This window comes from Apodemus sylvaticus, chromosome 2 (assembly GCF_947179515.1).
Source record: "Apodemus sylvaticus chromosome 2, mApoSyl1.1, whole genome shotgun sequence".
Classification (NCBI taxonomy): Eukaryota; Metazoa; Chordata; class Mammalia; order Rodentia; family Muridae; genus Apodemus; species Apodemus sylvaticus.
This window is the reverse complement of record NC_067473.1, coordinates 114,940,057-114,954,419: the sequence shown is the minus strand read 5'-3', so window position 1 is coordinate 114,954,419 and position 14,363 is coordinate 114,940,057. Positions and strand designations below refer to the sequence as shown.

At 44.2% G+C, this 14,363-nt stretch overlaps 1 protein-coding gene across 3 annotated transcripts in view; it reads left to right on the top strand.

The window, feature by feature from the left end:
- Window positions 1-13,947, top strand: part of Exoc6b (exocyst complex component 6B) — a 521,360-nt gene extending 507,413 nt beyond the window's left edge. For 2 of the 3 annotated variants that reach the window (XM_052174154.1, XM_052174153.1), the window contains exons 21-22: window positions 7,015-7,127; window positions 10,956-13,947. In XM_052174154.1, the coding sequence (XP_052030114.1) occupies window positions 7,015-7,127; window positions 10,956-11,082 (240 nt within the window). In that variant the 3' untranslated portion in view covers window positions 11,083-13,947. The remainder of the gene's footprint in view (window positions 1-7,014; window positions 7,128-10,955) is intronic. The other variant, XM_052174155.1, reaches the window with a different exon arrangement.
- Window positions 13,948-14,363: the final 416 nt, after the last annotated feature.

The following is a 14,363-nucleotide window of genomic DNA, read 5'->3' as shown; positions in this document are numbered from 1 at the left end:
TAAATATATTTTCTGATCATTTTAATTGTAAGGGTTGTTTGTCACATCCAGTGGATTTTACTTTCTAAAGTAGGTGATACAGAGTTTGTACTGTGGTTAGAACTGCTGTGTTCTGCCATTGTTGTGATGGTTGCTTATACTTACACTGTTGAAGCACTTCTGTCTGTGGTCCCTTTGCAGAGATGCTCCTAAATCTGCTCATTTTGGCTGGGGAATGTGTGACAGCTGAGTTAACAACTCAGTAATAGAGTGCCTAACCCAAACAATAGTACACTGGCAAGGCCCTGCCTTTGTTCTCTCCGCAAGATGAATGCTGTAGTTAGTGTGACACAGCCACAGGGCAGCATTATTAGGAGTGTTTGGTACTAGATTCCCTCCAGAAGCTCCTGCAGACCCCAATGGGAGCCAGCTGTGGGGGAACTTTCAGCCTACCTACCTTTCCCTTGCTCTGCCAAGATAGCCTTAGAAGGAAAGGGCCTAGAGAGGCCACCTAGAAACAAACATCTGTCTTTGAAGTAAATAAATATTCCTGGACGTATTGTTTTCTTTCAAGAGAAACTACTGTTGCTTATTTGCCACTGAGACAGAGCTTCCTGATGCTTACATGTAAGTGGTAGGGTTATGGGAACAGTAAGAAACCAGCCACACACCCATGACTCACGTTTTCCCTTCCCTCTTTTCCTGCTGAGGGGAAAAGGGGATGGGGCGGACCCTACTAGAAGCTCCTGGAGCCAGCTTGCAGCATGGCCATTGTTGCAAGGTTGAAGTAGAAATCCAGAGAGCCCAGGAGGGTTCTCTAGTCCCAGTTTTGTCACCTGTGGAAAATCCAGAAGCCTCCTCTGGGTTGCTGTGAGCCCCTGTGTATTGTCCATCTTGATGCCTCCTGGGCTTCTGTTTCTGCTGTAGGCTTGCAGCTCTCTAGTTGTGCTTTGATACATGCAGAGAGAGGCAGATGAGAGGCTGGCCAGCCAAGCATCAGGAGGGAGCCAGAGATCTGTCCCAGCTAGACAGCAACGGCTTTAGAAAAACTCCTTACTCAGTATCCAGGTCTCCATAGTTGCCCAGGTCATAGCACCACTAGCAATGTCTTTTAGCCTTTCTCAAACATGTTCATTAAATTGCCTCTCTTCCAGGTCTGCCTCTTAACCAGCAGCTCAAATTTCTCCTCCTTTCTCTGCAGATGCTTTTGTATCTTGAGGGGCTTGCCCAAACAGAAAAGCTCCAATCTCCTCAAGCACTTCTCTGTCCTAAAGGAATTCTGGTGCCCTTTGTTACAATAATGAACTTCTTAGCCCCTCCTTGTGATTGTCTTATCTTACCTTCTTTAATTTAATGAATAGGAGAGATATCACATCTTGAGAGACAACACACACACACACACACACACACACACATACACACACACACTGCCCTTCTTGGCCTGGATCTAAAGCTAGACTTTCCTGAAAAGTCCAAGAGTACAGCTTTAGGCTTTCCTGGCATGTGGTAGTGTTTGTCATAGCTACTGGCCTCAGCTATTATTTTACAAAAACAGCCATAGATACAATGTTAGCTAGTAAACACATAGATACAATGTTAGATAGTTCTGTTCCAATAAAACTTTATTTTTTAAAAAGGCGTGGGGGTAGTGATTATAGTTTTCCATCTGCTCTAGAAAATAGCAGGGAGTATTCTTGATTAAAAAAAAAATAGAGAAGCTGCCAGCTGAAACTCAGTGCCCTTAGCATCGAGGCCATTTGTCCCTCGCTTGCTTTCTCCTAGTTATTTCCAACCTACTCTGAAGAGACAGCCTTTTCGGCTTCCTTGCCTCAGCTGCCAATCCCCACATGTCTGGCATGGGCCTCAAAGCCCTTCTTATGAACTGTGTCATCTTCTCAAAGTATCTTCGTATGTATCACTTTACATCTGCTCATTCACAGGCTCAGTTCAAGACTAGACACAGCATCTCACCATCTTCCCTGTGCAGTACCCAGAAGTGCCTGCTACATTGTTGGCAGTATGTTGTTAAAGTCATTTGTTCCTCTTCTGACATTTGCCCAGATGTCTGTATCAGGAAACATTTCTGAGGTCATGCAGGAGGCAAGCCAAAGCTGTTCTTTGAATTGTATGGCTAAGGGCATGGGGTCAGGGGAAATCCTGGCAATAAACACAGATGGGTCATGGTCAGGTCTGCTGTTCAGCAGTTTCTCTGCTGTCTTTCTCTTGGACTGCCTTCAGCTGTTGATAGAAGCCTTATCTGTGGTCAAACTCTCAGTTGGGGAACCCTGAGCCTGTATTTGTTCTTACTATACCCTGCTGCCTCCTGAAAAGTACCTGTAGGTCATAGATTATGAAAAATGTCTTATGATAATATGATGAGTTCATGCTGTCAGGCTGTCAGTGAGCAAGGGACTCTTAGTGTTGGAATGGTCCTGCTGCTTTCTGTAAGGAAACTACTTACAGAAGATATTTAGAATTTTGTGGGGTTATATAAGTATCTTAGAAAGACATGCTAACATTATACTCTTGTACTCTATCCTGTTTAGCATGAAGAATTTTTTGGATGTTTGTAAGGTATATACTCATGTTTTCCTCTCACCTCAAGGACAGTCCTGCTTGCAGAGCACAATTTTTACAGAAATCAGTGGGCCTGTTCAAGAGAAAACTTGTCAACAGATCAGGTCATGGGGAGTAGACTGTGGGCTCCTGTAAAGGTGTCTGTTGCTGTGTATACTTAACCTTTCCCTGCCACCCTTTGTTCTCTGTGGAATCTTTACAGCATGCTAGAAGGTGGAGATTTTACCAGCTTGAGGTTGGGCCAGTGCTACCTAGTGGAGCCTGTGCAGCCAGGACCAGTATCCTCTTCTGTGCTGTTTATGGGTACCTTCCCTTGGAACCCTGAAGTTAGATAGCCAAGACTGGGCTCCTTCCCAGTATCGATGCATCCCTTCAGTTTGGTGCTTCTTTTGTCTTCAGGTAGTCTTCCCCAAGTGCCACCTGGAAGAACCCTAGTTTGGCCCACTTGTCAAATTGGTTTGGGAAATTCAAATTGTAAGTTTGGCCCATCATCTGCCCAATATTGTTGCTATAAAATGTCAGCTCACCCACTGTAATTCCTTTTAATATGTGTTTATTGGGAACCTGGCTAGGAGTCTAGAAGTATATGGGTCACTGCTCTGGAGAAGTCATGGGATAGATGTCATTTTCATCCTTGGGGAGCTGCTACTCTACCCGTGACAAAAGACCTCGCAAAAATAACCTAAAGAAGATGCAGGTGCATTGTTTTCTTTTGTGGTCTATCATTTCTTAAAAATGACTTCTTGTATATATAAACACAGTGTGAGACACACAAACATACACACAGTGTTTATATGCTAAATCATTGATTAGGGAAGAGCTTCTAGATGTTAAGTTCAAATATAGTTCCATAGGAGGAACCTCACATCCTGGGAGAGGATGTTTATAGCTGAAGAATTAGCAAGGAAGGCAGAAAGCATCCAACAATCCACTATCTCCATTAATTGGCAATCTGTAACTAGCTGGAGTCCAGAAGTGGTCACAGGCTGTACCCTCTACCAGGCATTCTGTACAGTCCTTTCTACCCAGGAAGTAGGCAGGTACCTAGAGAGCTTGATTCAATACTAGACTGTAAAGCTTCCATGGGATTGCCATCTTTAGCCACAGCAAGTCATCTACCAGAATTATTGGTGTCTTTTATGCTGAAGATGTCTGTGCACTAGTCATACTACAAAGGTCAGCAGATCCTGTATTACCTTTACACAGTCTCACCCCACGGTCTTTCCTGGAACTTTGCATTTGTCCTGATGTTAGAACCTGTTTTTTCTCTGTCTAGGTAGCTACACCTGGGAAAAGATTTTGCTTTTCATACCATTGGATTTTTCTAGTGTCTCCCAGCTACAAATATAAAAAAGAAAGTCTTTAAGTTTTGCTTAGCTTCAGAGGAGCTCTTAACTCTGAAATAGAATCAGTGAAGATTTAAAAGCAAACAAAGAAACAGCTACAGCCTCTTTGAGAATGCAGGCCAGGAAGCCATCTCCACTTCTTCTACCTTATGATTATTAAATAATATTGCTTGTCCTCTGCCTCTCTCTTTCCCCCTCCAATCTGAAATCAGAATCACAACTTGATACTAAACAAGAGGAAGGCTCAAAGTAATGAAGAAATATAGCATTCAGCAAAGCAAGTTTCCCACTTAATGTAACCATTCACCACAGGTCTCTTCTCATGTGCTGTCCCACATATGTACATATTTTTGTATACTAAATAGTTTTTATTATGATTTATTGTGTTAATTGTGTTAATTTGTATAGCTTATGAAATATCACAAACATCTACTCTAGTTTAATTCTCCTGCTCTGAATGAATATCATAAACAAATTATCTCTGAGATCAAAGTACCATTAATGACTGGTTGAGTTCTCCTTTGATCAAATTAGCTCTAACTTATCACTGTGCCTACTCCAGAAATATTGGTAATCACCCAGCTTGGCAGTTAAATGCTCCCAAAATATTATATGTGGACTATCAACTCTTAAAAAAACCTAACAGTGTTTGTATGCTAAATCACTGATTAAGAAAAAAACTTAGATGTTCAGTTCAAATATAGGAAGAAAAGCACAGGAGGATGCCATGAAGGTGTGCCCTTCATATTAGAAAAGGGAAAGCATGAAAACATATGTCTGCTTGTTTGTCCAAAAGAAGCAGAAGCACAATAAAACCAGCTGGGTTTCCTGCAGAGGTAGATGGGAAAGGAGCAGAGGGAACGGACAGAGGGAAAGCCTACACTGATAGCTGCACAATAGTGACTGCAGTGGATTGTAGGTGTGAGCAGAGATGCCTCACTCTCTGCTCACACCTGTGCTTCCTATGTGGCTTTCACTTTTAGAGCTACAGCTTCATTTCATATGCCACAAAGTGAACAACTGAAGTTAAACAGAGTGTGAGTGAGTGCAGAAGTGGTGGGAAGAAGGACAACACAGATGAAAGTCATCACAGCAAGTGCTGAAAGGAAACTTATCTCAGTGACCGAACCCACCAAGTACTAAAAACAAGTACCATGCCCAAACTCTGAGCTCTAGTTGGTAAAGATGTGTCTGACAGTGGTGTGTGTTAGAAACTCTGAAAACACTTTATGCTAGAATTGAAGGAATAAGTCAACTATGGTAATGTCCACCAGGCTTCTCCTTTTAGAAAAAAGAAATAATAAATTAGAATTGGGGGACAAGACTAGAATGAATCTGAGTGATATATTAGACTTGGAGGCCTCAATGTGGGCTTGTGGCCTTGGTACATATGCACCCATGAGTAAAGAAATGTGGGTGCACATATGTTTCTTAGAGCTGTCTACTGAAGAGGCTTTAGTAAAGCATTCCCCAGCAGAACAAAGTGTACCCTGTGCATAGCTTGGCTCCTAAAAAACTTTCTTCTTAAGAAAGTGCACGCAAAAACACCTCAGATTAGAGATTGATTTAAGGTCCAGGGCAATGAAAGATAGAAGGTGAGCTTAGAATATCTTGGAGGACCTGAAAGGAAGTTTTCAAAATAGAAAAAAATAGAAAAGAGGCAGTCAAAAACATAGAGACCAATGCCAAAATATCCCTGGTAGCTAAAGCTGGAACAACATAGCAAAATAATGACTGTAATGGATTATACCCTGCCATAGAGAGTGCACAGAAGGCCACACTGACATGTGCGATTACATAAACAGCAGGGAGAAACAATGCTTTTCCTCACAGAAGATTCAGAGTTAATAGCTTAAAAGGGAGTAGAGCGCGTAGAAAGTCCTATGGGAAGACACTACCATAATCATCGTCACAGGCAAAATCTGTTCAACAATGACAGGCCAAAGCCTGGGGAGAACCTGAAGGTTTACATAGTTTGAAACAATATCTCCCTCAAGAAATCTGTTAATTATAAAGAGAGAAATAATAATACTACCATTGAGATACCTTTCACCTTTGTATGACCTGAACCAAGCAGTCAAGGTTAATATTAACATCACTGGTAAGGAGGGACATGAGAATCAGATCTGTCTGATCTGCTGCATTAAAAACAGTGGAATAGGTGTTGGCTAGATGGCTCAGTAGGGAGAGTGAGTTGGATCTACAGAACCTGTATGGTGGAAGAAGAAAGCCAAGTTGTCGTCTGCCTTTCACACAGTGCTTAGCATGTTTATACACAAAACAGACAAATATAAACTTTTATACATAACACAGTAAAATTACAATGGTTGCTTTGCAAAAGAAAAATTGTATAACTCAATCCAGGATATGGCCCCCAGAGGAAGACATTATGTCACTTGTGTGGAATTCTAGTTGGAAATACATATGTAGATCTGAAAGGGCATCTGACAAAACAAAAATGAAGGGACAGCGGAGATGAGGGACTCTAGTCTTCAAAAATGTCAATATCATGTAAGAAAAGGCTGTGGGGAAAGTCCAGATGAAAGTCAACTGAAAAGATGTTAGATAAATGATCCCAAACTGTTGAGGGCAGTGGGTTAACAGCAATAGGGCTGTTGAGGACTTTGGCAAGTCTACAAGATAAGAATATGGGGAATGCCAGTTCTGACTAACTGTGGTTGAAGTTGCATGGTGGCCTTAGGCTGCACCCCTCATTTGTTCACTGTTGGATTCTGAGCTCTTTAGTAAGTAAGCTTGGTGCACAGAAGACTCATGATAAACATTTTTCAAATTAGTAAGTGGGTGAGTACTGAGGGTCCTGCCTCTGAGATCAGTCCTCAGTAGTTTCCCCACAGGCTGGCTTTGAGGCTCACTGCTAGTATGGAGTCTCAGCAATGGACGTGTGCTTATGGTGGAAGTTACTCTATCATTTGACATGTGCTTAGTTGTGGTGTGGCCTGCAGCTGCTCTTACCTTTATTATATGTCCATTTCTGTATTTCAGGAGTTAAAGAATAATGGGATTGGTAGTAAAGAATAATGGGATTTCTAGGGTCCTGATTTCCCTTGTCTGTTTGTTTAATCCTTGGTATGGGGATTGGGGTATTTTTCAGCTATTGGACCTCTTTATTCAGTGGGATTGGTCCACATACCTTGCCGACTATGGACAACCCAACTGCAAGTACCTCCGGGTGAACCCTGTGACAGCTCTGACCCTGCTTGAGAAGTGAGTACCCAATCCTGTACTCTGTATAGGAGGTGGGCAGCAGAGTAAGGGGTAATATACATGACCACTTTCCTGTTTCCAGTGCTGGCAGCCATCTTGACCATCTTGTACTGGGCAGTCAGTCATAATTCTTAGCTCTAGCAAGTTATAAGTACAGATCAGAACGGGATTCTGTATTGACTTGTAGCCTAATTAGACAAAGTGTCTTTACCTAAGGAAGACAAGATAGTAAGATGACTTAGTTCAGGCACAGGCCAACATGATAAGCAGAGGAGCATGTCTTAGCCTTTGGGGTTTAATGATATGTTGAACGCAGTGCCTCAGAAATGTGGTTTCCACCAACCAAAGAGTACACATGGAGGGACCCATGGCTCCAGCTGCATATGTTGGACATCAAAGGTAGGAGAAGCCCTTGGTCCTGAGAAGGCTTGATGCCCCAATATAGGGGAATGCCAGGACAGGGAAGTGGGAGTGGGTGCGTTGGTGAGTAGGAGAAGAGGGTATCGGATAGGGGGTTTTCGGAGGGGAAACCAGGAAAGGAGATATCATTTGAAATGTAAATAAAGAAAATATCTAATTTTTAAAAAAAAGGAATGTGGTTTCACTTAACTAGGTTATGTAGCACCACACATCTTAAAGCTAGCCAATATGTCATCCAGGTGTCAGGACATACTGCAACCTGGATCTGGTTGAGAACTGCCAGTCTAGAAACCATGACCCATGTCAAAGAGCTTTTTAAAGCAAATTAGACTGATTAGTCAAAAGATACCTCTATCAAGGCAGTGAAGAAAGTTCACATGTATGGGCAGCCAAGCATGCTCCAACCCTAGAAGGGCAAGGATTAGGGTCCAGAAGGTCAGAATAGAATGTTGGGGGTGGGGGAAGGAATCAAGGTGTGATATCTTTCTTACTAGGGGTGGGGGATTAGAGAGTGCACCAGATGTAAGGGGAAGCAAAGAGTAGGCAAGAGTAGGATGTTGGGCTCTGTGTTTGGAGCCAAGGATATGCTGAGAATTGATGTTTTCATGTTAACTTTCTCCCATGGTTCTCTCTCCCACTGATTTTCTTCTAGGATATCTAGAGAGTAAGTATATTGTTCACTTAGGAATTTTCCATCAGTTTAAGGCAAGTTTTTCCCATTTCCCATCAGTGATGCCAATAACTAAACTAAAATCCTGATCCAGTGAGTGGTCTTCACCCTGACAAACTAATCTTCTAAACTAGCCTGGTACCACCCAGTAAGCACTTCCCCTTTCTTTGTTCCTTACAGATCTTTGGTTTACAAATTCATTTGGGGGTGGAGTAATGTCAGGGACTTTTCCATCAGCATTGGGGAAAGGATCTCTTCCATTCAGCTTCCTGGCATGCTGGGTACTCTTATTGGCTCAGAGTCTGCAGTTCAGTCCTTACAGAAGAGCTGCTAATACCAGTTCCTGGGGACGAGGCTTATGACTTCAGGGTCTAGAACCCACATATCCCATGAGGAGTCCTCATCAGAGGCAAACCATGTCCAGAGTTCTCATTACTCAGTAGAAATGGGGAGATAGTCCAATGTTTGACCTGATGTTCAGTCACTTCTCTTGGGATTATGTACTCTTCCTTAGGTAGACAGGTATGGCAGTTGGTAATGTCTCACCATTCTCACCCAGCATGCAACAAAGCTGTGTGCTAAGTCCTAGCCATCAAAATTGGAAGGTAAAGGCTCCCCAGGTCACTGAAATCTACATCTTCCAGCCTCAAACGAGTTCCTTCTCTCTTCTGACCTGGTCCTGCTTCCCCAGAGGCAGCTGTTCCCCATGGCTGCTAGTCTCTCTTTCTAAATCTGGTTCTTCCTAGTAAGTCAAGTCAGAAGAACCCATATCACTGCCAGTACTATCTAGGAAAAGGCAAAGTCCTTATGTCACTGAAAAGTGGACTGCCTAAAGGAGAGAATGCTAGACTTTAAGAAGATAGGAAAGGGGAGGAGTCACTTTAAGTTTTGCCCATTTCTTGATACAAACCATCATGCCACTGTCAGCTTTCAGAGCACCTGAGAGTATGATTCCAACCAAAAGCTTCAGTGGCCAAGAATTTCTTGCTTCTTGGCTTTTCTCTTTCTCCTGTAGAGTACAGGATCCTCACCTAGAGCTACAGGCCATCTCTGGACACATATTTCTGTGCTGCTGCAGGAAATTATAACATCAGTCAAGCCAAATATCCTGCAAATGTAGAAAGGGCTTCTCTGTTTCCTCTTTCCTGTTGGTTTTATATTGTTTGGATTTATAGCTTACCCAGCAAAAGAAAGAGGAGTCCTTCAGAATAATCTAAAACCCTACCAGTTTTACAAACATAATTGTGCAACTAGTATTTAAAATAACAGACTGTGCTCACCAGGACCTTAAGGACCATTGTGCCCTCTTTCCAACCTAGTCAGGTCATCTGCCCTCTTTCCTAGAGTAGAACAGGCTTCCAAGTATGGGCAGGAATTCAGTGCTGGATGGAAAACTCCAGCATCAAAGAATTACTCTGAGCTTAGACTGGGAGAAAAGCCACAGTTAGCTTTGGCTATCACTGTCAGAGTGAGACAGCTGTGTTTCCTTGCCACTCAGAATGCCCTTATAGACTATATGCATTCCAAGTGGATATATAAACATAGATGAACACACACTGGGCTTGGTGTGTAGCATACAAGATGTAAGCTGCATATGTGGGATCCCTGTCTTTTGATTCATGGTCTCCAACTATACCCCTCTTCAAAAGCCTGCCTACAGAGAAGAAAAAGGGCCAAGGATTGGCCAAAGACTTTTGGAAAGTGTGTGTGGGAGTTAACTCAGACCTTCTGGCCTTTCTCCTTGTAGCCCTAAGAACAGGGAAGTCAGGGAGCCAGTTCAGTTCTAAGAACAAAGGTGCCAGCCAACTCACTTTACTCATGCAAATCAGAGTGCAGAGGCTAGGCCAGAGTAAGTCATCAGCAATGGGTGCATGGCTTACAGCCCTCTACAGAGAACAGCATAGGCCTGGGCTCTGTCATGGGCCTTGGCTAAACCTAGAGCCTGCAGCAATATCAGTCTGCTCTCACTTTCTTTAACACTGCCATCCTGGCCGGGCCATCCACCTGACAGAGCCATCTATCTTCATTATTTCTGCTCCATGAGTGTCACCTGCAGAGCTTTAGCAGGACCAAAACAAAGATCTGAGATTGTATAGGACCATTAAGAGCTCAGGCTGTCTCTCACACAAAGTTGGCTTTGTTAACTGAGAGACTGGTCATCCCTTGAGAACCTGCTTCCCTCAGCACTATGCCCACCTGGTCATTGTACTGCTTTTCATCCATAATCCTGAAACTAATCAGGAGACCAACACTTCATTTTTTTTTTCAGGAGCAAGAAAGAGTGACCGGGTACAGATGGAGCTCAGATACACAGTGGCCCTGACAATCGCTTGCAGTTCATTTCAAGACAATATTTTTCTGTCTCACCTTTGAAATTCCATCGTTTAGGTCCCAGCAGGCTTATGAAATAAGTGTACCCCAGACATTTTTAGGCATCTGCTAGCATGCAGAATTGTGCCATGTCTCAGACATTTATAAAGGTGCTCATCTGAAGACATAAGAGTAGATCAGGTGAGGGAGGTATGAGGAGAAAGGCCTGACCCCTCCAAAGCTAGCTCTTGGCCAAAGGCCAAGGAAGGTGACAGGTGCCTGAGAGGCAAGTCCACAGTGAGTAGGTCCCCAACCCTTCCCCTCTGCGTAATGGTCAAGATACATCCTGCCATCTCCTTGCTCCCTGCTCGTTCTTTGTCTGGGACTATCTCAAATACCTTGCCTTCTTTCTCTCCTTCTCTGTTTAGGATGAAAGATACTAGCCGCAAGAATAACATGTTTGCACAGTTCCGGAAAAATGAGCGAGATAAGCAGAAATTGATCGACACTGTGGCCAAGCAGCTCCGAGGACTCATCAGCAGCCACCACTCCTGAATGTTGGCCTTGAGCCCACAGAGGCCACGTGTCGTAGCCAGTGGTCCAGGGTCTCCCCTGGACTGGCCCTGCACTTGTGCATTCTTCCTCAAAGAGAGCATATGTATTTTTTTATTAACCCCTGTACAGTATTCACATAACCTTTCCCTATAGGAAGAGAGGCGCAAGATTAAGCAAAGAACAAGGGCTTTGGGGAAGTTACTGCCACACTTTCCTGGGAAAGCTACATTATCAGTGCCAACATGGTGAGCCACTGCTTATCCAGTACTCTGCAAATTTAGTGGGTACCTGGCACTAGGAGTTGAGATGAGAAAGTAAAAGGATAATAATATATATCCTGTTTGCTCTCAAGTATTCTCTTAAGTACATAGTAGAACCTAGCAGACATGCCTATGTAGTATACCAAAGCCAGCCTCAGTTTAGGATATCTATCTGACTTGCTGGTTGAATTATTGGCTCATAAGAGTGGCATGTGACAAAACAACAATTTCACTCTGGTCCCATAGGTGGCAGTTTCATTAGCATAGGTCTAACCAAGCCTTGTGGGGGAGAAGGGTAGTTAACTGGAACGGAAGTTGCCCCACTAGAAGAATTGTTTTCTGAATCTTAAAGCCAAGTTGTGTCAGGACTCCAGTCCCCATGCCATTGACCTCTGTCCCTGCTTTTATGACCGTAACACTTGGTTCAAAGCATAAATCAGCAATGGCTTCTGAGGGTCCCTTAGTAAGAATCCCACACTCGCCTCCAGCAGCAGCATCTCTAAATGCCCAGATTCTCTGAAGTTGACAGTAGCCTGAGTGCCTTCACCATGGGTAGAGCCTCATGATGTCTGAGATTGCATCCTCATGCTCTAATGACAGCCTTACAGCTTTCATCATTAAAGAAAATGTCCCAAGCTCTTCATCCCTGGGCACAGCCACCATGGGACTAGATGATTCTGAGAATGGATCTGTTACCATGAGTAGACAGGATCAGCTGTAGCTAATGGCTTGTTGCCTCTGGCCTAGCTGTCATCAACTAAATAACATCACAGAGACAAAGCTTGTCTTGCTCAAGCCTAGGCTCCCATCTTCTGAACTGTCCCTTAGGCTCACCTAAGAGTGCTTTCCTGAAGTCACATCTCTGATTTCTGGAGTCTAAGCTAGCCAGATAGACTCCTGGGATCCTGTGAAAGCTTTCCTGTGACATTGGCCAGAGGAATCTTCGCTCTCAGACATTTCTGGAGGCCATTGGCCTAACTGCTGGTGAGAGTATAATTGCATCATGGAACACTGACCAAGATAGCACAAAAGTGTTTCCAGCTCCAGTGAGGAGTGGAGAGACCCGGTCACACATCTCTTATTACCTTTGTTGGCTATTGTGTAACTCTGGTACAGCCAAACTTCCACGGCTCAGTCCACCACGACCTACCCCATCTTGAACACGCCTCACAATCTTAAACACCAACAAAAAGTACAGCTTTCTAGAACTGGACAGAACAAGCTACCCATGTACTCTGCATAAGCCTTCAAGTCTCATCATCAGGATACATAATGGCCCAAAGGTTCAGGAAGACCATCACGGAAGATTTTGAAAAACTTACTAGCCAGCGGAGGGCACTGGCCTGTAGGAAAGAAGACAAGGGGCTCTGTTTATGAACAGTGAGAAGTCATTCCACAAACCTGACTGACTGAGAAGGAAGGAAATGTCTTCACCAGGGCTTGTCAGCCTTCAGTGTAGAGATCTACAGTGGGCTGTCACAGCATTTGTCCTTTGGGGACACTTTTAATTACTCCATACCATCTCGGTCCCAAAGGAACTGTCATAGATGGAATGAAAAACATGTGGAGGGGCAGGGCCATTCTACCTTCCTCACCAGAGACCTGCTGAAGAGGATCTCAGAGTGTATGAGTATGGCCACCTGCCTTTTCCTGCCTCTGCATCTGCCTGTGCTGTTCTCTAACAAAAGCAGCATGCTAGTTCTGAGCTGGGAATGCCAGGGACCCACAGTGTCAAGGGGGGTTAGGAATTAATGAGGTAGAACTTTTCTTTTTTTTAATCCATAGGCCTAAAGCTGAGCTGGCCTTGAAGACTCAGCACAGTATGTGTGCTGGTAGGCCTCAGACTCTGTCATCTTACCTCAGATGCCTGCAGACCGTATGTCCTGAAGAATTTCAGGGGGGGGTGAGATACTGCTGCCTGGAAGTTTGCTGCCTTCCAACCAGATCCATAACCCTGGAGACAGTCTGATTTGTGAGCCTTGGTTAGGCAGTGGCTCAGTTTTTTTTTTTTTGTTTTTTTTTTTATTCATGAGGGAAAAACAAAACAAAATTCTCAGTACCAGGTAACACTGGTGTGGGTGAAGAAGAACAGGACTTGCATACCTACCCAGAGTCTTGGTCAGCAAAAGCAGTTATCTCCCTGGTACTCTGTCATGCGTCAGGCCTGACAGTCCATCCAGCTGCATAGCACCTAGCTCAGCAGGTTCCAACCCCAAGGGTGGCAGAAGCCAGTTTTCTCCTTAGACCCCTGAGTGCAGGCTTGGGGTGGCTTCTCCAAGCCTCCTTCAGCCTGCTTTTGCTGTGCCCCTCCCTCCGCCCCTCTGTTCCCTTTCTCTTATTCATCTGCATTTGGGTCAATCCTCCCTGATATTTTGGAAATAGCCTTTTCATTTTGCACAGTTCCATGTTTGTGGGAGAAATGCAGTGAGATCCATCTGTACCTCCAAAAGGAACCTGTTCCTCTCATGCTCACTAGGAAAGAAGCTCTGCTGCAGACAGCTGCATGGGGGCTCCTCTGTGGAAAGAGCATGAGTACCCTTCCCCTGTACACCTTCCTCTTTTAACTGCTATTAAATGAGAGCCTACAGACCTGTTCCAAAAGCCACTGTGTTGTCTTGTGAGATTTTTCATCTCATCCCTTTTGCACACTGTGTCTGGTTTGCGACAAATACTGGATAGCAGGCAGTATGTCCCCACTGAGCTGACTGAGGAGCAGAACTAGCAAGAACCTGGTGGGAAGGGGCCGTGTGACCTCAGGTGTTGTTAACATAGGTGACTGACACTGGCACAGCCACCAAGAGAAGTATATTGAAGCGCTGGTTTATGTGGGGTGCTGGGGTGAGCTCTTTATACCACTCTGGGGATAGGCTCCAGCCAAGCAGCCGCCAATGTGCGGATATCCAGAGCAAAGCTAGCCTGCAGAGTGGAAGCTAAGGGCAGTGTGGAGAAGAGTCTAAAAGAAAGATAGGAGAGATGCTCATTAGCATAGCCTTGGGATTTCACTGTAGAACACACAGGGCT